The 23,579-nt window shown below is 35.1% G+C and overlaps 1 protein-coding gene and 1 long non-coding RNA gene across 2 annotated transcripts; both read right to left on the reverse strand.

Annotated features, from left to right (window-relative positions):
- Positions 1–5,992: 5,992 nt before the first annotated feature.
- LOC120156190 lies at positions 5,993–6,806 on the reverse strand. Its single transcript, XR_005519044.1, has 3 exons — positions 6,475–6,806; positions 6,173–6,260; positions 5,993–6,096 (listed from the first exon to the last, which is right to left on the reverse strand). It is a non-coding gene; the product is annotated as an uncharacterized LOC120156190 (long non-coding RNA).
- A 10,233-nt stretch (positions 6,807–17,039) lies between these two features.
- LOC120156172 (trans-resveratrol di-O-methyltransferase-like) lies at positions 17,040–18,243 on the reverse strand. Its single transcript, XM_039167574.1, has 2 exons — positions 17,441–18,243; positions 17,040–17,354 (listed from the first exon to the last, which is right to left on the reverse strand). The coding sequence occupies exons 1-2, from the start codon at positions 18,218–18,220 to the stop codon at positions 17,040–17,042; spliced, it is 1,095 nt and encodes a 364-aa protein (XP_039023505.1). The 5' UTR covers positions 18,221–18,243.
- Positions 18,244–23,579: the final 5,336 nt, after the last annotated feature.

Raw genomic sequence — 23,579 nt, forward strand, 5'->3', positions numbered from 1 at the left:
TGAAAATCGATGCCGAAATTTTGTAACCCAAAACCAGGGTTTTAAAAAACGCGACCGTGATTTCGGCCGCGATATAGAGGTTTCGCCGCCTTCCGAGTTACCCGCGACAGCCGCAATAGCGTCCGCGACAGCCGCAATAGCGCCCGCGACGGCCGCAATCACGGTAAATCCGAAATAACCGAAAATGGGACCGCGACCGCGATTTGAAACCCTGCCCAAAACAATTGTCGACAAATCGGTTCTGCTAACATCGACAATGATTCTTGGCCAGATCCTGATAATGGAAGTAACAAGATCAATAGAACATTTTACCTTTCAAGCTACATTGATTTCATTACCAGGCTTAACAGCTTACTTAATTCTTTGGAATTCTTCAACATTTTCTTTTGGTGTGTGTTCATCCTCGGCTCCACCTCTGATGAGTGTTCAAAATCTTCAATCTTTGCTCGTTATTTCTTCGATTTTGTGGAATTATTGCTGCTAAATTGGTCGTGTTATGTTTGTTTTCGTGCATGTCATTACTTTCCAGAATTAGTGACAAAATGGGCGCATTCTGTATTTTTTTATTATTTGGTCACGGCTGGAGACATGGACACGACTCTGGGCATGACGCGGTCTGACGTGGAGGTTTCTAGAAGGTCTAGTTAGCGACGGTTTCTAGAAGACTTCCTCAGCACGCCTTCTAGAAGATGGACGAGCAGAGTTGCATTAGGAGACTAGTTGTAAGTTTGAATTTAACTTAAAAAAATAATTATCTTAGGATTATTTTATTTTATTTTCTTGTTTATCCTTTAAGCTTTGAGAGTCTATAAATATCTACTTGGGGTAAGCCTAAACTCATCACTCAAATTACATTCTTTTTTTCTCTCTAGTTTTTATAAAAGTTTTATCTTTTTACTTTTCAAGTTCTTTTCATTTTTCTTTTGTTTTCAAGTTTTGTTTTTAAAATGCTAAGTATGACTTTTGTCATACTTAGCTAAATTTTTCATAAGCCGAGAGCTGATGCGATGACTCAATTCAAATGGGAGAATTGAAACAGACCCTTAATATCATCGGAATATCTCTCTCAATCTCTGCGCTTATTTTTCAAAATCAAAGATCGCCTTTGGTCAAGAGGTTGTTGCGATTAAATGTGTGGGAGGAAGATTCTGCTTATAGAAAGCAAATTCGACTTCCTGGGAACACACTTGGCGAGATAGCTTCGCCAATAGGGAATTGAGATCGGAATTGACGTTTATTGAAGCAACAATCCAAGTCGATCGCCACGAACTTAAACGGTAATTGATCTACGAAAATTGATGCTGATAGAATCAATTCCCGAAGCCAGAATAAAAGGTTGCCTTGGGTATTCGATATACAAGATAGAGTCACGGGGATAGCCCTTGTAGACAAAGAAACCGACGTGAATCCCAAAGAGAAAATCTTATTCAATGATCTAAAGGAAATTGAGTCAAAGCGAAGCTTGATGCTATTTTTACCGTATTTATTCACAAACTTTATTATCTTATTTTTATTTAAATTGCTTTTATTTATTTTTACCATTTTAATTTCATTTTACCAAACCCCCCATTTTACTATTTTTCACCTGGTTAAAACCATTCAAACATTAATTTGTGATTTTTTAAGTCCCTGTGGATTCGATCCTTAATTCTTTTTACTACGAATTTTCTTATTTATTAACCGAGAAGAAAGAATTTATTTTGACATCGAAACTACCGTTGTCAACCTCTATAGTAGTCATAGTACACTTTGGGAAGGGCTTGCCTAGCTACTAGCATTAACTGGTTCACTTTCCATTTAACCTAGAAATAAAGATACATATACAGCAAAAACAAGTTACTGAAGTAACTCTCCAAATTCTTTACTTTATATATTGATTTTATGTTAAAATTAAATCTCTATTGACAAATCGAACTGAAACGATATTGTGTAGTTTTTGTGGCTGCTGTTTCCTGAAAAGGATAAGGATAACGATATTCTACTGTGACTTGTCAGTCCAATTTTTGGACACCAACTCAACATGTACATAGTTCGTTAAAACCAAGTTAATCCATCCAATACAATTAGTCAAGTTGATTAGTCGTTCACTGAAATTAATTTAGTTAAGTCGGTTAAATATTTTTAAAAATTTCAGTTATATTTAATTTATGGATAAGTCTACTGAAAACGCTACATTGAAACACACCACAAATACAATATTTTATAATATACTACTAATTAAATTATCTTTAATAAATAAATATTAAAAAATTGGAAGACTTGTGATTAATTCATTTTAAGACCATCGGTTTAGTTTATCCTTAATTTTAAAAGGAAATTTAAATTTTTATGAAAAATATTGTGAGCCAACACGTAAATCAATTTATAATACATTTAAATTTTAAACAAAAATCATAAAAAATATATAAATTTATGGTTTAATTGTTTCTATTGTAAACTATTTTTCGTAAAAATGAGTCACAACATAAATATAGGGATAAAAGTTTTTCCCTTTTTATTTACGAATCAAATTGAAAGAAAGTTGAAAATTAGTGGATTTATCAAAAAAAATTGTGATATTGAGGACTAAATTGAAAATATGATAAACCTTGGAGCCTTGCTCGTGAACTCTGGGAAGTTTAGGGATTACATTTGTAATTTATCCACTCCTTTGTTTTACAAGTGATAGATCTGGGTTTAAAGTCATGGCCTCCACCTTTGCAACCTTCTTCCTTATCAATGAGGTTGTTCTGAATTTGTGTTAAAAGGTTGAGAACAGTTTCCTCGTAAGGTATAACCCTAAGACCTAGATATAAAACCCAATGAACAAAGTCTTTTTGGACTTTGTTTTAGTTTTTAGTCACCTCAGTTTATGTTCTCTTTCAATTTACCCTCGTTGAAACCCTTGTCCCATTTTGATAACCGTTTCAGTATCATTTTTTTTTTGAATTAATTATTGGTATTCGATCTATTGATCGACTAATTCAGATCTGGTAGTACAGAGGCAAGGGCGACCCTCTCAACCCAGTTTGCTCTATTCACAAACGTCAAGATTCGAACCATGACCTTACTTTAGGGACCTAATGTCTCATCCCATGAGACCAACTGGTTGTTAGTCGTTTCAGTATCATTTTAATAAACAGCTAAACATATTTTATTCAGGTACTAAAAAAGCATTACAACTTTTGTATAATATTCTAAAATCAACTCCCAATTAAATACTACAAAACACTACAATCCAAATAAGTATTAAGATCCTATGAAAGTACAAATAAAAGACGATAAAAAATTAACTACTCAAACGACAAGGCATTTAGATATAACTACCATACATCAAATCTACCACAAGAATAAAATCAATACAATTAATTTAGTCTATTTCTATACTTATTTCTTTAATTTCTTTTATGGCTTAGTTATAAAATAAGTGTCCAATTATATCGCTTATTTTCAAATAGGTATCCAACTTTTTTTGAATTATCCAGTTGCCTAACGCTATAAATGTTACCACTTTAACTGCTCGGACCGTAATTGTCATTCAATTCTACTGTTAAAGATCACATGTCACATTATTGTAATTTTAATTTTTTTATTTAAAATTAAAACTAAAACTTTGAAAACCCTCATTTCAACCCCTAAACCTATATTGATCACCCCTTTGTCGTCGACAAAGCTCCGCCCGACGATCAATAACCCTATGAAATCGCGACCAATCGAAGTTTGTATCCCGACGAACCCTACACAACAAATCGCGATCCCACGTGATCCGAACGGCCAATCGGCGGCAAGTATGGCAACACATTACTAGGAAGATGGCAAGGACTACGTCGCCTATGATGGTCATGGCCGGAAAGGATGATGTCGATGAGTTAGGGTTAGAGATTTGGGGTTTTAGGGAATTGGGGTTATTTTTGTAATTTAAGATAAATTAGTGGGGTTTTTATGAATATAATAACATTTTTAATTTATATTTTAATTCTCTTATTAAATTCATGCAACACGTGAGAAAAAATATTATGATTAAGAAATTTGGTGAAATTTAGGGATTAAATTAAAAGTTTTCAAAACTTATAGGCTATTTTATAAGTTGAAGGAAATTCAGGGACCAAGTCCTGAATTTTTCCTTTGAGTGTCAGCAGCTTTTAAAGATAAATATGTGCAATGTGTTTTCTGGTTTCATACCAGAAATAATTGCTAAATTTTACTCACCCCACCCCTCCTTTCAAACCCAATCCCGACGTCGTTCGAACACCGATCGTCGATCCGAAACTACCATCATGTTCGTCGTCGACCGGTAAACAAAACCCCGTAAACCGATCATAGCGAAACGCTGTCAAACGACGTGAATTTTGATTTAAAATTTTGACCTTTTTTAATACCACCGCTATGAAAATCGTCAATTCATCGTCGATCGTTACTCCGTTTTCGACACCTCTCGCACCATCGTGTTCCTTGCGTCGTTCCGAGTCCACCGGTGTCCGTCGCGTCTTCGCCGTCACCGGCGCGTGAGGGAGGTGAGGAAGTCGAAGTTTTCGACGTGTTGAAATCGAGTTCTCCACCGTTCAAAATTTTGAACCGAGCTTGGTAAGTCTCAAAATCGCTTAAAATAATTTTAGTAATTTTTCAGACTTGATTGAACTATTCACACGCCGCTCCTGCACATGGGGGAGCTTCGAAAACTGTTGGGGCAGTTTGACCCAGTTTTGAACTGACTTGAAGACCCGACCCGACCCGTTGACTGTTGACTGTTGACTTTGACCAAAAAGTCAAATTTTTTGAAAAGTATTATTTTATGCTTTTCGACGTCCTGAGTCTGAATCCAAAGTTAGTTTTTCCTAATTCGAACCAGAGAGCCTCGAAATTGTTAGTCAAACCCTTTGACTTTGACCAAAAAGTCAAAATTTTTGAAAAGACATATGTTATGTTTTTTGACGTCCTGATTCTGATTCTGCAGTCCGTTTTGCCAAATTCGAAGCCGAAAGCCTCCAAATTGTCAGTCAAACCCAAAAAAATGCATATGTCACTACAACAAATTTGATTATTTGTGGCATCTGAAATATTGTCACTGAAACATACATTTACATCACTATTTGTATTTTGTGACATAAAAATTGACGTCACGGAGAACGACACCTAGGTGTGTCACTAAATGTCAAATGTGACGATGTATAAGATTTCGTCAAGTATTATTAAACATATAATGACGCTAATAGATAATGTCACATTATAATTTGCATTCAATGACAATTAATTATGTCACCAAATAATGTACATTTTCGTCATTGATAAACCATATCGTCACCAATAACTCAATAATTTCTTTGTATACGTGACGAAAGAAAAAGTTATCACAATATTAGTGACGCAATACATGGTTACCTATTAGCAGTATAAATGACGTTTATACATAACGTCACTTTATAATTGATACTCAATGACAACTAGTTACGTCATTAAATTATATAAAATTTTGTTATTAATAATTCACATCGTCACGAATAATACATTAAAATCAATCTATATGTGAAGAAAGAGATATTGTCACATTTTCAGTGACGTAATATAACATTACCTAATAGTATTATGAATGACACTTATGCATAACGTCATTTTATAACTTATATTGCATGACAGTTAATTACATCACTAAATTATATAATATTTTTATTAATAATTTATATCGTCACGAATACTACAATAAAATCAATCTATATGTTACAAAAGAGATATTGTCAAGTTTTTAGTGACATAATATAATGTTATCTAATAGTATTTTGAATGATGATTATGCATAACTTCACCTTATACAATTTTCTCTAATATAGTGACAAAAATAAAGATTGTCACCATAATATGACAATATATATATTAAAATGAAAATACTTATATTAATCTGAAGAAAAAATAATATAGTTTACTTATTGTAAAATAATAAAATTTATACGAATATTTCACTAGAAAACATAATAATGTCATTTTTATAAATATAAAATCACTTAAATGCTCAAAGAAAATAAAAATAATATGACTTGTGGAATAACTTTTTGCTAGAATTTCAATCCAAATCTTGTGTCGACTGCGAGTCGGTTGATGATGAGTTTGTGGTATCATTTGAAGCTACAAAAATAATTAGCAAGTTAATTGTCATAGTTAAAATTATATAATTATTTTATTTATTTAAAATATTATTTACCTGAAAATCGAAGTGAGGGCACAAGAATTCCGACAGCTAACAAAGCAAATCTCATAATCTCCATTTGAGTTTGACAAAACCATCTCAACTATATAAAATATTCAATTATGTAAAAATGCAACAACATTGGGTAAGAACAAAAAGACCCTAAAACTAAAAGCATAGCAAATATAACTATGTAAAAATGTAAAGTAAAGATTAAAATAAAAAATGTCGAAACCATCTAAACTATATCAAAAAAATCAATTATATTTAACAGTAAAATAAAATATTAAAAAATATAGAAGGATTTAGTTTCATACCTTAGGCGTCGTTTTCGTTCTTCATAAGGTTACTTTCATCGGAGTTGTGAGCGAGGGGTCGGTTTTGGTCGGACATTGGGGTTTTATGTTAATTTTAGGTAAGGTTTAATCCCGGTTGGATTTGGGATGGTAGAAGGAGAGGAGGTTTAGATGAGAGTTGTGGTTCTGGAACTTGCTTGGGTTGTAAGAAATGATAGGAAGAAACCCGGTCACCGGAGTCCAATGATCAAAGAAAGCTAGCGATTGGGATTTACAGCGGTGCCTGGTGGTTCTGTTTTGTGAAGGGTCTCGATCGAGAGACCAAATGTGAAGAGAGAAAATCATTAGATGAGAGGCGGCTCTCCACTTTAGCTTTAGGTTGAAATATCGTAAATTGCCATAATTTGGCATAAATACTTTAGGTTAAGTGTTATTTTATAGTTTAGTCATCATAGTTTAATATAGGTTTTGCTTTAATCCTAAACTCTGGTTGGTTTTATGTTTCTTGATTTAGTCTCTTAATTATTTAATTTGATTGGATATTAATTAGAATTAATTAATTTTTTATGGACTTGTAATTAATTAAATTAGTTTTTTTCCTTTTAGATTGTTTCAAATAAGTAAATATATTTATGTAAATTTTGACATGTTTTAAGTTACTAGATTTTTAGAATTGATCCCTAGGTTAGATAGTTTCTATTTTAAATAATTACGGTTTATTAGAACTTTAGTTTATGTTTAGTCATTATTTTGAGCTATATGGTCATTTTAAATTCGGTCCCGGAATTTTAACTTTAAATTAAACCTTTAGATTTAGATTAATTCCTTAAATTAATTTTTAGATTGATTTTTAGAATTTTTTCTTTTGTTTTATTTTTATTACAAGAGTAATATTTTATATTTTAAGATTGTTGATGTTATATGTATCTAAATATATTGGAGCTTTATGGGTATTTCTATGATCAAATATAAATATCATTTTTCCCTAACACTTTGATGTAACATCATGGAAATCATAGAAGTATAATAATATATAAAAAAAATCATCTGGTCACATAGCAATAAGTGACAAATATTGATTTCGTCATGCTAAAACTATTTTTTGTGACAATAATAAAACGTCATTTTAATGTCTTATAAAATATGACGAATTAAATTGTCATGAATAAAACTTATTTGTGACAAATGTGCGACGTCACTAATTGAAATCGAATCGTCATTATAATAAATTGTCACTAATACATTTTTTTTCATTGGAGACGATTTTACAATGTCATTATTTTATCTAAATGTCATTAAAAGGTTTCCCACTAAAAATATTGGTGAGAAGATTTTGGCGCCAAGCATATAGTGACGAAAATTAATGACCATTTTTGAAATTGTCATAAAAATATACCATTAATCAATAAATACGACGAAAAGAAAAAAAAACGTCACATTATAGTATATTTTGTGACGTTATATGCAATGTCATATAGAAATTTCGTCATAAATTGACAAATTTGTTGTAGTGTATACATAAGAGTTTTAGCTTTGAATGATTAAATAAAGACCTGAGGCTGATTAGTTATTGTTATTTGAATGTACAAGAGACTCTCCTGATTGCTCGACAGCTCGACCCAGCTCCTCTAAAGCTGTTAGACCGCGTGTGCCATTATTCACTCGTATGACCCGTAAATCTTATAATTTAATATATTAATTATATTACCCACTAGTAATATATTGTTATTATGAATTAAGTTCAAAAACTGTAGTAGAGCGTGGCGAGGCCAGAACTCAATAGATATACAGTTTGACCCTATTATCGAGGTGTGTTCCCTATATATTACTTAATTGTTTTATTATTTTAACATGTGGTACACTAAAATCTATGGTTACTATTTTATTGATGCACCGACTTAATGTGATGACTTATGGATTATGACTGCTATCTGATTATTGGTTTTCATTGGTATATGATTAAAAAGATTAAGGATTTATGAAAATTATGTCGCGATGAAATTGTATTTTTGAGATACTGATTTATAAAGTACAACTCTGATCAAGCTCAAAAATTTTTATGGACCTAATGTGACTCTTGGGTAGGCTCTGCGGCCCTGAGATCATTCTCGCCCTACGACTCTAAAATGTGTTCTTAGGTAGGACTCATGGCCCCAAAACTTTCTTGGGTAGGCTCTCAGGCCCTAAGATGTTCCCTTAGGTTAACTCTTTATACAATGGGTTTAAACTACGGGTTTAAAAAGCTACACTACATTATGATTTATGAGATATACTGAACTATTACTTCTTTAGTGTACCTATCATGGTTTTATCATAATGTTGGGACACACTAAGTCTAGCTCACTTTTCAAAATGTTTTCCCCTTTCAGATACCTTTGCTTAGATACCCAGGATCAAACACTTGGAGGATCGGAACATATCGTATAGTCCCTCCGAATGTAATGTTTTATCTTACAAGTTGACTTTATTATTGAAACATGGGCCTTTATTTCGAAGTATTTGATTTTATAACTACTAATTTTTTTGCTATTGACATTTGGTTTACCGTGATCTAGATTATACGAAATGTTTTAAATTAATTTGTTACTTTTTAGTTTTATATTCATGAATTGGATTTTTATCCTTAATTATTATATACTTTTATAAATGTTATTTGTAATATGATTTTAAATTATCGAACAACGTGTTTTAGGAAAAATGTTTTTAAGAATCATTAATGTAATCTGTTAGACTTGGTCAAAATGAATAGGCTGGGTCTAGGGGGTTATATTTTATTGGTATCAAAGCTTTTGGTTTTTAAACCTCGGACTGTGTATGAGTCCAAACTGAAAATACATTTTTGAAATGTTTGACAAAACAAGTCACTAAGGCCATGTCACAAAGTTTTTACGATTTTAATTGTGTTCGAGACTCCAAGTGCCAAACTAACTCTAGATTTTATCTTATGTAGTAAACTCGAGATCCACTAAGATGAGTGTTAGATGTGGTCGTCGAACTAGCCGTGGGCGAGGTCGAGTGGCTAGATTGGCAGACTCGATCGATGAGATACGTGTAGATCCCCCGCCTCCGATAGATGATCATGCTCCTACGACCCCGACGAATCTACCTCTTACCGCTGGTATAGGCATGACTTCTTCGATTAGAGGAGCGACCGATATTGAGCCCAAGTCTACTAGAGTTGCATTATATGAGAATTTTGGTAGACAATTTTTGCAGTTAATTCAGGGAGCGGTCAGAGCTGCTGGAGTTGTATCTGAGGTTCTTATTTCTCAAACTTTGATTGTCAATGGAGTCAGAACTTTTGGAGGACAGATTGGTGGAGCTCCTACTGAAGTGGAAGATTGGCTATAGGATACTGAAAGACGTATGAATCTGTTAGGTTTGGACCCAACTAAGAGATATATGGGTGCAATAGAGATGTTAGATGGCAATGCCCACACCTGGTGGGAGTCTGTTGTCAGTAGTGTCCTAGTTGATTGTCTGTCTGACATGGTAGTTCTTCAAAGAGCGCTTCGGGAATCGTTTTCTTGGAGAACGTTATTTGGCTGAGAGACGACAATATTTCAAGGACTTAGTGCAGGGTGATATGTGAGTCTTAGAGTACGAGATGAAATTTTTGAAACTATTAAAATATGGCATTAGTCTGGTTCCCACTAAGAGAGATCAATGCTATAAATTTGCCCTCGAACTGAGATATGAGCTGTGTAGGTAGATTGTGACCCACTAAGATGAGATTTTTGATGTGCTAGTGGGCAGACCGAAAAATGCTGAGGAGGTGGAGCCTTTAGCTTCTGGTAGAGAGCGTGTTGATCAGGAGCGATCTAAGAAATCTTTTGGCCCTACTGAATCATCTGCACAGTTCGGGAAGAGGACTCGTACTTCGATCTCTCAGAGGAGCAATACACGTTTCAGGCCTGCAACATCTTCACCTTCAGCTGTTAGTAGAGGTGGTTGTTCTACTTCAAGTGCCTCATTATAACTTTGTGGTAAACGACACGCAGAAGAGTGTTATAGGAAGATCGGCACATGTTTTTATTATGGATCTAGTGGTCATTTTTGGATGGATTGTCCACAGCTAACTTCGTCTGAGCGGACCGCTACCCAGACTACTATGCATTCTCAAGCTTCAGTACAGACCCCAACTAGAGATCATAGTCAAGGAAAGGCTCGAGGATCAGCATCCAGGGCAGACAGTAGAGCCCAACCCCAGTAGAATAGAGGGTTAACAGTTTCTGAGGCTTGACAGCCAACTTTAGTTTATGCCACCAGATGTTGAGATGATAAAGATGAGCCAGAGGTTTTTACCATATATTATGTTCCATACTTTGCATTACTATATAATGGCTCCACCCATTCCTACGTATCAAGTTCAGTATCTCGAAACCTTTAGATTCTGTTTAAGGACAATAATAATACTGTTATGGTTACGACTCCAGTAGGACATTTTATGTTGGTAAATAAGGTATTTTGGCATTATCCTCTGGAGGTTCAGAGAGAAATTTTTCTCTCTGACCTTATGGAGCTTCCTTTAGAGGAGTTCGATCTAATTCTTGGGATGGATTGGTTGAATAAACACAAGGTAAATCTGGATTATGAGTACAAGAAAGCTACTTTGAAGACTTATGATGGTCGAATTGTTGTGTTAATTGGTGAACGTCGAGGCTATCTCTCCAATATAGTTTTGGCTATGGAAATTGATCTTATGGTCTGGAAGGGATATGAGACTTTCATTGATTGTATCTTGAACACTAAAGGTTCCTTGTTCACGATTGATAAGATTCGTACATTTAGCGAGTTTCATGATGTCTTTCAAGAGGAATTTCCAGTGTTACCTCCTGATAGAGAGGTAGATTTTGAGATTGAGACTTATCCAGGATCTGCACCTTATCGCATGGCTCCAAAGGAACTTAATGAGTTGAAGGTTCAGTTGTAAGAATTATTCGATCGAGGATTTATCAGACATAGTACATCACTCTGGGGAGCTCCAGTGTTATTCGTGAAAAAGAATGATGGATCGCTAAGGCTATGTATTGACTATCGGAAGTTGAATAAGATGACGATAAAGAATAAGTACCCACTACCCAGGATTGACAACTTATTTGATCAATTGCGAGGAGATATTGTATTCTCTAAGATTGATCTTCGTTCAGGGTATTATCAATTAAAAGTTAAAGGGTTTGATGTTACGAAGACGTCCATTCGCACTAGATATGATCATTATGAATTCTTAGTGATGCCTTTTGGTCTAACGAACGCTCCCGCAACTTTCAAGGATTTGATGAATCGTTTGTTCCAGCCATATTTGGATAAATTTATGGTAGTATTCATTGATGATATTTTTATCTATTCTCGAACTGAGGTAGAGCATGATGAACATTTGAAGATCGTTCTGCGGACCTTGAGAGAGCATCGCATGTATACCAAGTTGAGTAAGTGTGAGTCTTGGCTTCAAGAAGTGTCATTTCTGGGGCATATTATTTCTGTGCGAGGTATTCATGTCGATCCAAGCAAGATTAAGGATATTGTAAGTTGAAAACGACCCAAAAACGTCTCTGAGATCTGCAGTTTCTTGGGCTTAGCCGGATATTATCGACAATTTATCAAGGGCTTCTCGATCATTGCTGCTCCTTTGACGAAGTTGTTGAGGAAGAATGTCTCATTTTAATGGGTCGAAGCACAACATAAGAGCTTTGATAAATTAAAGGTGGTTTTGACTCAAGCACTAGTGTTGATCCAACTAGAGTCCGAGAAAGATTTTACAGTGTATAGTGATGCTTCACACTCAGGACTCGATTGTGTTCTAATACAGGAGGGTAAGGTAATGGCTTATGCGTCTCGTCAGCTGCGACCACATGAGTGTAATTATCTGACCCATGATTTGGAGCTAGCAGTAGTGATATTTACCTTGAAGATCTGGAGGCACTATCTTTATGGAGAGAAGTGTTACATTTATACGGATCATAAGAGCTTAAAGTATCTTGTGACCCAGAGGGAGCTTAATTTGAGACAACATCATTGGCTAGAGCTTCTAAAGGATTATGATTACGTGATTGATTATCACCCTGGTAAAGCTAACATTGTAGCGGATGCTTTGAGTTGAAAGGCGATAATAGAGTTGAGGTCCTTAATGGCAAGGATGAATTTATATGATGATGTCACTCTGTTAGCAGAACTGTAACTTAAACCAACTTTGGTTGATGAGATCAAAGCTAAGCAACCTCTTGATAGCTTCTTGCTTCCCATCTTTGAGCAAGTAGAGCAGGGGACAAGCTCAGATTACGACCTTGATCAGGATGTAGTTTTATGCTTTAAGGATTGGTATTGTGTACCTGATGATACTGAGTTGAGGTAGACTATCCTTAATAAGGCTCACAGTAGTCCATATGCTATACACCTAGGTGGAGACAAGATGTACCAGAATTTGAGAGAGAGGTATCATTGGATCGGCATGAAGAATAACATCTCAAATTTTGTGGCTAGGTGTTTGACTTGTCAGCAAGTTAAGGCAGAACATCAACATCCATAAGGTTTGTTACAGTCTATCAAGATTCCTGAATGGAAATGGGAGCGTATTACTATGGATTTTTTATTACTGGACTACCTATGACTCATTCGAAAAAATATTCAGTCTGGGTGATTGTTGATAGACTTACAAAGTTAGCTCACTTCATTCCTGTGCGAGTAAATTATATGTTGGACAAGCTGGCGAGGTTTTATATTTCGGAGATTGTCAGATTGCATGGTGTTCCATTATCTATCATTTTTTATCGAGATCTGATATTTACTTCGAGATTTTGGAAGGCGTTGCATATGGCTTTTGGTACGAGATTGGATTTTAGTACAATATTCCACCCACAAACTGATGGTCAATCTGAGAGAGTGATTCAGGTTCTGGAGGATATGTTGTGAGGCTGCGTGATTGATTTTAGTGGTAGCTGGGAGAACTTTTTGCCTTTAGCTGAGTTTGCTTACAATAACAGTTACCATGCCAACATTCGTATGACACCCTACAAAGCACTTTATGGGCATAGATGTCGCACCCCGATCTGTTGGATTGAGTTGTGTGATCGGAAGAATTTGGGACCTGAGTTAGTGCGCAAGACAGAAGACACATTCATATTGATATGTGATCGTCTGAAAGAGGCATTTGATAGGTAGAAGGCTTATGCAGATCAGAGGAGGAAAGATATCCAGTTTGAAGTTGGAGATCAGGTCTTTCTAAAAGTATCCCCGTGGAAGAAAGTACTGAGATTCGGACGTAAGGGTAAATTGAGTCCAAGATTTATTGAACCATTTCGTATCTTGAAAAGAGTTGGACCTGTTGCATATCGGCTTGAGTTGCCTCCCCAACTCAGTTGTATTCATGATGTATTTCATGTATCTATGTTAAGGTGATATAAGTCACATCATTCAGGTTGAGGAGGTAGAGCTGAGACCTAATTTGTCATATGAGGAGGAGCCCGTTCAGATTTTAGAAAGAGATGAACAAGTTCTTCGGAATAGGCGTATTCCAATGGTCAAAGATCAATGGAGTAACAGAGGTCCCTCAGAAGCTACTTGGGAGACATTAGAATTAACGGAGTCTCAATTTCCTCATCTATTTTCATAAGGTAAATTTTAAGGACGAAATTTCTTGTAGAGGGGGAGAATTGTAACATCCGGAAAAAAATATTATGATTAAGCAATTTGATGAAATTTGGGGATTAAATTAAAAGTTTTCAAAACTTGTAGGCTATTTTAAAAGTTAAAGGAAATTCAGGGACCAAGACCTGAATTTTTCCTTTGAGTGTCAGCATCTTTTAAAGATAAATATGTGCAATGTGTTTTCTAGTTTCATACCAGAAACAATTACTAAATTTTACTCCCCCGGACCCCTCATTTCAAACCCAATCCTGACACCGTCCAGCCACCAATCATCGATCCGAAACCACCATCGTGTTCATTGTCGACCGATGAACAAAACACCGTAAACCGATCGTAGCGAAACACTGTTAAATGACGTGAGTTTTGATTCAAAGTTTCGACCTTTTTTTTAACACCACCGCCATGAAAATCGTCAATTCATCGTAGATTGTTGCTTCATTTTCGACACCTCCCGTACCATTGTGTTCCTTGCATCGTTCCGAGTCCACTGGTGTCCGTCGCGTCTTCGTCGTAGCCGGCACATAAGGGAGGTGAGGAAGTCGAAGTTTTCGACATGTTGAAATTGAGCTCTTCATCATTCAAAATTTTGAACCGAGCTTGGTAAGTGTCTCAAAATAGCTTAAAATAATTTTAGGAATTTTTCAGGAATTTTTCAGACTTGATTGGACTGTTCACGCGCCCCCACGCGCTACTCCTGCGCTTGGGGGAGCTTCAAAAACTGTTGGGGCAGTTTGACCCAGTTTTGAACCGACCCGTTGACCCGACCCGACCTGTTGAACCGATCCGACCTATTGACCCTTGATCGATCGTTGACCATTGACCGTTGACTTTGATCAAAAAGTTAAATTTTTCGAAAAGTCATATTTTATGTTTTTCGACGTCCTGAGTCCGAATCCAAAGTCTTTTTTTACCAAATTGGAACCCGAAAGCCTCAAAATTGTCAGTCAAACCCGTTGACTTTGACTTTGACCAAAAAGTCAAACTTTTCAAGAAGACATATTTTATGTTTTTTGACGTCCTAATTTCGATTTCGCGGTCCGTTTTGCCAAATTCGAAGTCGAAAGCCTCCAAATTGTCAGTCAAACCCAAAAAATGCATATGTACTTAAGAGGTTTAGCTTTGAATGATTAAATAAAGACTTGAGGCTGATTAGTTATTATTATTTGAAGGTACAAGAGACTCTCCTGATCGCTCGACAGCTCGACCCAGCTTCTCTAAATCCGTTAGACCGCGTGTGCCAGTATTCACTCGTATGACCCGTAAATCTTATGGTTTCATAAATTAATTATGTTACCCACTAGTAATATAGTGTTATTATGAATTAGGTTCGAAAATTATAGCAAAGCGTGGCGAGTCCAGTATTCAATAGATCTACAGTTTGACCCTATTATCGAGGTGTGTTCCCTATATATTACTTAATTATTTTATTATTTTAACATGTGGTACACTGAAATCTATGGTTCTTGTTTTATTGATGTACCGACTTAATGTGATGACTTATGGATTATGACTGCTATCTGATTATTGGTTTTCACTCGTATATGATTACAATGATTAAGGATTTATGAAAATTATGTCCCGGTGCAATTGTATTTTTGAGATACTGATTTATAAAGTACAACTCTTATCAAGCTGGAAAATTTTTATGGACCTAATGTGAATCTTAGGTAGGCTCTGCGGCCCTGAGATCATTCTCGGGTAGGCCCTACGGCCTTAAGAGGTATTCAGAGGTAGGCCCCATGGCCCCGAAACTTTCTTGGGTAGGCTCTCAGGCCCTAAGATGTTCCCTTAGGTTAACTCTTTATACAATGGGTTTAAACTACGGGTTTAAAAAGCTACTACATTATGATTTATGAGATTTACTGAACTATTACTTGTTTAGTGTATCTATCATGGTTTTATCGTAATGTTGGGACACATTGAGCCTAGCTCAATTTTCAAAATGTTTTCCTCTTTCAGATACCTTTGGTTAGATACCCAGGATCAAGCACTTGGAGGATCGAAACATATCGTATAGTCCCTCTGAATGTAATGTTTTATCTTGCAAGTTGACTTTATTATTGAAACATGAGCCTTTATTTCGAAGTATTTGATTTTATAACTACTACTGCTTTTGCTATTGATATTTGGTTTACTGTGATCTAGATTATACGAAATGTTTTAAATTAATTTGTTACTTTTTAGTTTTATATTCATGAATTGGGTTTTTATCCTTAATTATTATATATTTTTATAAATGTTATTTGTAATATGATTTTAAATTATCGAACAACGTTTTTTTAAAGAAAATGTCTTTAAGAATCATTAATGTAATATGTTAGATTTGATCGAAACACATAGACTGGGTCTAGGAGGTTACAATTCTGGTTTGAACTTCGATCCTTTTAAATTCGAGAAAAGAATAGATTTGAATCGAACTCTTTTAAGGCAGAATTGGGTTACCTATAGGACGTTTTAAGATGCATTATTTTATTTTTAATTCAATTAGAGGATTTTTTGAATCTAATTTGATCACTCAACTACTCCAATCTTTAATATAAAAGTAAAAGTAAAATATATATAAAATCTAATGACTCCATATACTCTTCGATCTTTAATATATATTATTCAAATGAGAAGATTTAGTGAATCTACTTTGATTTAACATATGATAGAGAGAGTTTTTATTTAATTCATATATATATATATATATATATATGTATATATATATATGTATAATTATAACTCACTTAATCCTTGAACTTATACCAAAACCAAATTGATCATTCATTCAATAATATAAAATTGCCCTTATATTTAGTAGGCGAAATTATCCCAATAGTCCAACAGTTTTCATGTGATTATTTTTTATAATTTAAAGTGATAATAAGATAATATTTATTTAAATTTTTTCTTAATTATCGACAATAAACATACCTTACAGTTGATTGATCTCGAGATCATTAGGGGAATACCTCAATGACAGATCTCGTAAACAGAATAGTAGTAATTTTATAATCACTAAAACCCGCAGAGAAAAACAGCTTAGCAAATTCTTCCTCCTCTCTCTCTTTTCCGCCCACCAACGTCATCGACGCCATATCGAAGAAAAGCTGTGTTTCGATCAAGTTCAAGGCTTCTTCGTTCACTTTCTCATTCTTCATCAACACCATGTCTATTATAATCACCTTCCCTCCCTCCTTTCCATTGGAAATAGCCTTTTTACATTGCTTTAAAACCTTCAAGCATTCATCGTCATTCAAACCGTGCAATACGAACTGTTTACATAAGCATTACTGTTAATTTAGAACAAGCAAAAATGCCCAAAAAGAGATGATTTACGAAAAGGGAAGAAAGTAAAAACCTTTAGTAAAACAGCATCTGCAGCTGGAACTTCTTCAAACATGTTGCCTCCAACATATTTAAAGTTTCCACTATCTTTAAGGCCAGCAACAACTTGAGGACGATCAAACACAATGCACTCCAAGTGTGGAAATGCATCAGCAATTGCCTTGCCCACTGTTCCTGTGTTACCTCCGACATCCACCAATGAAGTCAATCCCTCAAACGTCCCCTTGTAGCTTTCGATCAAAACACTAATAACCAACTGAGAATCGCTGGCCATGCCTTTATTAAGAAGATCGATGAGCTTTGTGCCACTAGAATCGTAGTCCCATAATGCTTTCCCACATGCAGTATTTAATGGGGTACGATCATTATTTTCAAACCAGATGGCAAGAAAATCCCAAGGCTTTGTTAACATAGGATCCAGCAGAGCTTCCACAAGAGGTGCTTGGCTTAAGGGATCTTCCTTTAGTAGGAAACGAGAAGCAGTGGTAAGAACATAACCATCTTCTCGGGAGTCATCTTTTAGCTTTTGTTGTGCAAAGAAGCCCGAATGAACTAAAATACGCATGAGCCGGTACATGTTGCATGCCTTGGTAGGATGGAGCGTCGGTAGTGCAGCGACCAACTCGGTCACAGTCATGGGCTGGCCATGGCTATGAATGATGTCTGGGATACCTAAATCAACAGCACATTTTAAGGACATGGAATTTATGAAGTTGAAAATGTGATTCCAAACGTGAGCTTGAGCTTGAAGAAGCTCATTCACATTCTCTCCATTAACATTGACCTTATCCATCTTAGCCAAAGTCTTTCTGTTTTGCTATGAAATCAGCATTCATATGAATTTATAGACTGAAACATATACATGTAGGGGGGGGGGGCTCGTCATGGTTTTTTATTCATGAATCATATGGCTGAATTAATTTATAATTTTTAATACACCATGTTGAATGCCCATGCTATCAATGATACTAAAAGCTCTACTACCCCTCACCCATGTCATCACCAATAAGATTAAAATTAAATATCAATTATATCAGTATCACGGTGGTCATCGAATCCGTATCCATATCTATATATTTTTCTCATAGATTGAAAATTTGTATATTAAAATAATTGTTTTATACTTTGTGACATGCGTAGTTTTCACGTCAAAATAATTCATTCTTCTCAAATAATAAATAAAGAATATTAAACATAGCAAGAGAGAAGTAAGGGTCAATCTCACGGGGTCTAAGAAAACTTCTTGATTTATGCTTGTTTAATCTATGAGCCAAGAAGTGAGTTGAATAATATTTAAGTTAAGGTGGGGATTTGTGGATTAAAAAAGTAAAATTAATAAAGGTAAGAAAATAAGAGATTATAAAGAAGATTAAAAGAAACATATTTAATATGGTAGAAGTCGAATGTGTTTCAATAAACCGATCCATCCTCCCACACATTTAACCATAACAACATTCTGACCAACATCAATCTTTTGTTTTGAAATCGTTTTGATTTTGAAAACAAACTTAAAGAAACTGAGAGAGATATCTGAAGTTGTTTAAGTGCTTTTGAATTCCCACATTGGAATTGATTCATCGCTTTAGCCCTCAACTTGAAAGAAAATTAGCTAAGCATGACAGAAGTCATACTTAGCATTAAAAATAAAACTTTTAAGAAAAATTAAAGAAAAAGAGCAACAGTAAAAGAAAAATAACTTTATAAAACTAAAGAAGAAACAAAAGGATTCAAGAGATGAGAGATGCTTTGATAGGGGTATTTATAGTCTCTGTAAAACCTTAAAATTATATTAAAATCCTAAAAAATAATTCTTGAATTTAAATCCTAAAAATAAAGATAAATCCTTAATTTAAAGCGGCTAAGTCTTTTGCTTCCACGAAAATGTTGGTTGGACCTTCTAGAAGATACTGATTGGATTCCACGTTAGTACTTTCATGCCCAGTTTTATGCCCACTATGTCGCCCATGATTTTGGAAAAATAAAAAAGGGTGTAAAACTTCATCTTTTAAGCACATTTTCTAGAAGTTATTGTTCTGCATAAAAATCATGAAAAAATTCCCAAATCAGCAATAATAATGAACAATCAATAAGTATTTAAACATAAAATATAGCACAAAATGAACAATAGTCAAATTCCCCCTCACTTATCTGATGCTTGATCTCAATCCTTTCTCAATCAACATGCCAAAATCATAAGTCGTCATTCTCCAATTCACATCATACTCTAATCATCCCAATGAACCAAAATCAAAGCAATTAATTGAAACTAGACAACAATCAAGCAAGTGGCAAAGCTAGGAAATAAGTTAAAGCAAAACAAGACATTCTAATAACTTGCTAAATCTCATGATGCAAAACTCAATACTCTCACAAAAGATTCACTCATTCTACTCAAAGTGTTTAAGGACAAAGAAACATTCAAGCCAAAACAAGTTAAAACATTACCATAAACTTGTAATTAAATCAAATATCTACTACTTAAAAATGAATATGATGCGAAACTCAAGAGGTCTTTAAACCTAGTTGTAACATGGATAAGATATGGGTAGGATAAAGGCCAAAAACTGGGTTTCAGTTTGAGGAAAAAGAGAAAATCATTCCACAATTTATTCTAAAGGAAGCAAGTGAATAGAAACCACAAACTCTCTTTTTTCTTTCAAACTTTTCTATCTTTCTTTTTCGTTTTTCTGTTAGACTTGAGTCTGCTGTTTTTTATGTTGCATTGTATAGTTTTTTCTCTATATAGTTCGAACCAAATTGATTTTTCTAAATCGATTTTTTGCACTATTAGAACAAAACTGCACTGTATTTTTTTTACCATGTTCGAACCAAACTGCACTATTCGAATAGTGTAATTTTTGTTTTTTTTTCGAAGGGACAATCTTACCTTTACCTGAAAATGGGTGACAAGAGAGGGTAGAAATAAAAATGGTTTTGGTTTATTAAAGTGGTAAGACAAAGAAAGAGGTTAAGGCTCAAAATTAGCTATCTATTGGAAAAATAAATGAAAGGTAGGCCATTTATTTTTGTAAAGAGAAAGGGTTTTATCCTAATGCCTCTATTATACTAAAAATCATCAAATTCATGCATGAAGTCTCAACAATAATTAAACCACAAGTTCTAGAATGCTAAGACTAGTTTGGCACACACAAAGAAACAAAGAACAAGGATAAAAAGGGTATGCTCATGTTAACTTCCTAAAAAGGCTACTTTTAAGGCCTTTTTCACTTAAGTTATTGTTTGTTTAAAAGCTCATCTTAGACATTTTAGGACCATGTAGTTGCATATAGTGCATTTGTGGTGGTTGTGCTATTTTATTTCTTAATGGTGCTGTTTGAGGGAAAGGTGCAGTTTGTTTGTGGTGTGCAGGGAATAGCAAGAAAAAAGGATTCTTTGGGAAGTAATGCCGCGGCATCACACGTTGCTAAAGAAGATTTCCGGCGGAGAAAAAGATAAAAAAAATATTTTTGCATAAGGGACAGCTGGCACTGGACAGCTGTCTCTGCACGTGAAGGACTGCTGTAACCGCCTGCTAGAGCTGCCAAAGGACCACTGCCACTTGGAGGATAAGGTTCACACCCAACATGTGATTCTAGGGGTATGAGGGGTATTTTGCACCCAACAACCTCATCATTACCCCTAGATATTTTTTATTATATATGACACCTCATGGGGGAGAAAAAAAGAAAAATGAGGAGGACATATACGGTAGTAAAAATCAGATTTTTATTTTTCCTTTTCCCTTCTTCTTCCTTGGGATATTCCTCCATTGATAAAGCTCCAAAGAGTGGCGAGCTAGGAGCCGAAAGGAGCTAGCAAGATAGGTGGTTCATGGTGGCCGAGAAGAGACCTCCGGTGGCGCGTCGAAGGCTTCTTCTCAACTTCCCTTTTTGCTACTATTTTATATTTATTTGTGGGTTGTTGGAACAAATATTTTCATGATTTTGTGTTTGGATATTTTGAACCCCACCATGAACTAACTTATTTGGTTGTGGTTGATTTAATGATTGTTTGAACTTTATTTTTAATGATATATTTAAGTTTATTTTGGTTCTTTATTTGCTTTGCTTATGAATGCTTCACCATCTAGGCTTGTAAGAGGCATGGAAATGTCCATTTCTTAGATGAAGGTTAGGTATTCGGAAGAAACGCAAGATAAGATCCTCATAAGCAATGGGTTATAGTATTTAAAGGGGCTTTAAACCGACCTAGGAGTATTATAATATAATCCCTTAGATCTCGGAAGAGACTAGGATAGGATTTCAATGACTGAAAAGGGTGTCTTTATCAATAGGGTAGGCTGTCCAACATCGTTGAGTGAGAGCAGATGCCTTGGCATCCTATTCTGTTAGGTTCTTTAGAACACTTTAGGAAAGCCATGTCGAGTAAGTAAAGACCAGTTAGCTTAAATATACTTGAGAAATAAGTTTAGCATCCTTAGATCAATCCCTACCATTCATTCTCTTAGAAGCTTATCACGTGAGGATTATATTCTTTTTATTTTATTTTCTTTTTATTTATTGTTTTTACCATTTTTCATTGCCTTGACATTTCACCATACTCAACATCAAACATCCATCATTGTCATTGCATTTCCATTTTCTACACCATCAGACCATCACTACATATCCACCAGCATACACATTTACATTGCCATGACATTTGTATATATCAAGACTAACTATACTTAGATAGAATAGTGCATTGCTTTGGTTAGACTTTTGTAATTTCACCCAATCCCTGTGGAGGCGATACTCACTCATCATTATATTACTTGAGCGATTGTGTATACTTGCACATTATTTGCGTATAATTTATAGTACTCACAACACGCGAACAAGTTTTTGGCTCCGTTGCCGGGGATTGGTAGCCTGAAGTTATTTAGTTTTGCCATAGCATTTTATTTTGTTTTGCATTTTTATTTGTGTACAGTTTACTTGATATTTTTGTTTTACTTTCAGTTTTATCTAGTGTATTCCTAAAAGAAATTCTGAAGAGCCTTTGGAACCAATAGAACCTGAGATTGAAAGACTCTTTAGAAGAAAAAGATGTTCTAAAAGAAATATGTATCAAATTGGAAACCAAGGCATTGGTCAGGATGATGGAATTCATAATGCCGTGGCATTAGACAATGTTGATCCTGCTGTTAGGCCGCGCGTTATTCGCGATCACTTAAATCCGATGCTGGATGATCTGAATCCTGGGATTGTGGCACCTGAAATTCAAGCTGCACATTTCGAGCTAAAACCAGTCATGTTCAATATGTTGAATTCTATTGGACAGTTTGGGGGTATGCCAACTGAAGATGCCAGGCAGCACATTCGTAATTTTTTGGAAGTTTGTGATTCTTTTCGCCAAGAAGGAGTGCATGAGGATTTTCTGAAATTAAAGCTTTTTCCGTATTCATTGCATGACCGAGCAAGGGCTTGGTTGAGTGGTGTACCAACCGGTTCTATGGAATCATGGGCCGATCTTTGCAAGAGTTTCTTATTGAGGTACAACCCACCAAACATGAATACGCAGCTAAGGAATAAAATATCTTCTTTTCGCCAGGGCGACGACGAATCCATGTATGAGTATTGGGATCGTTACAAGAGTTTACTTCGGAAGTGTTCAAATCATGGTTTTCATGATTGGACTCAAGTAGTCATGTTCTATAATGGAGTCAATGCACCCACGAGGATGTTACTGGATGCCTCGACAAATGGGACATTTCTGGATAAAATCACCTACTAAGGCGTTTGCTATATTGGACAGAATTACTAATAATGATTATCAGTTTCCTTCCTCAAGGCTTGGGAGTGGAAGGAGAACACCTGGAGCATTTGAGTTAGATACCAAGGATTCAGTGTTCGCTCAACTCTCAGCCATCACTAATATGTTGAAGAACTTACAACGTTCCACTGATGTGAAGGAAGTGAAAGCAACTAGCCTGGTATGTCTGTTATACCAAGGCAATCATCACGAGAGCGAATGCCCAACCAACCATGAGTCCATCAACTTTGTAGGTAATTACAATCGAGGCAACAACAATCCTTATTCTAACACTTATAATGCTGGATGGCGTCAGCATCCCAATTTTTCATGGGGAAATCAAGGAGCCCACAATGTTAATCAACCTACTCGGCAGTAGAATCACAATGAGCCTCAAG

This window comes from Hibiscus syriacus, unplaced genomic scaffold, assembly GCF_006381635.1.
Source record: "Hibiscus syriacus cultivar Baekdansim isolate YM2019G1 unplaced genomic scaffold, ASM638163v2 tig00111213_pilon, whole genome shotgun sequence".
In the NCBI taxonomy this organism is placed as follows: Eukaryota; Viridiplantae; Streptophyta; class Magnoliopsida; order Malvales; family Malvaceae; genus Hibiscus; species Hibiscus syriacus.

Excerpts from the sequence above, each read along its gene's own strand:
- LOC120156172 (XM_039167574.1), bottom strand. The coding sequence starts at position 18,220 with ATGGATAAGGTCAATGTTAATGGAGAGAATGTGAATGAGCTTCTTCAA. Across the intron at positions 17,355-17,440 it reads CAGATGCTGTTTTACTAAAG|TTCGTATTGCACGGTTTGAA; the intron begins GTTTTTACTTTC and ends TTATGTAAACAG.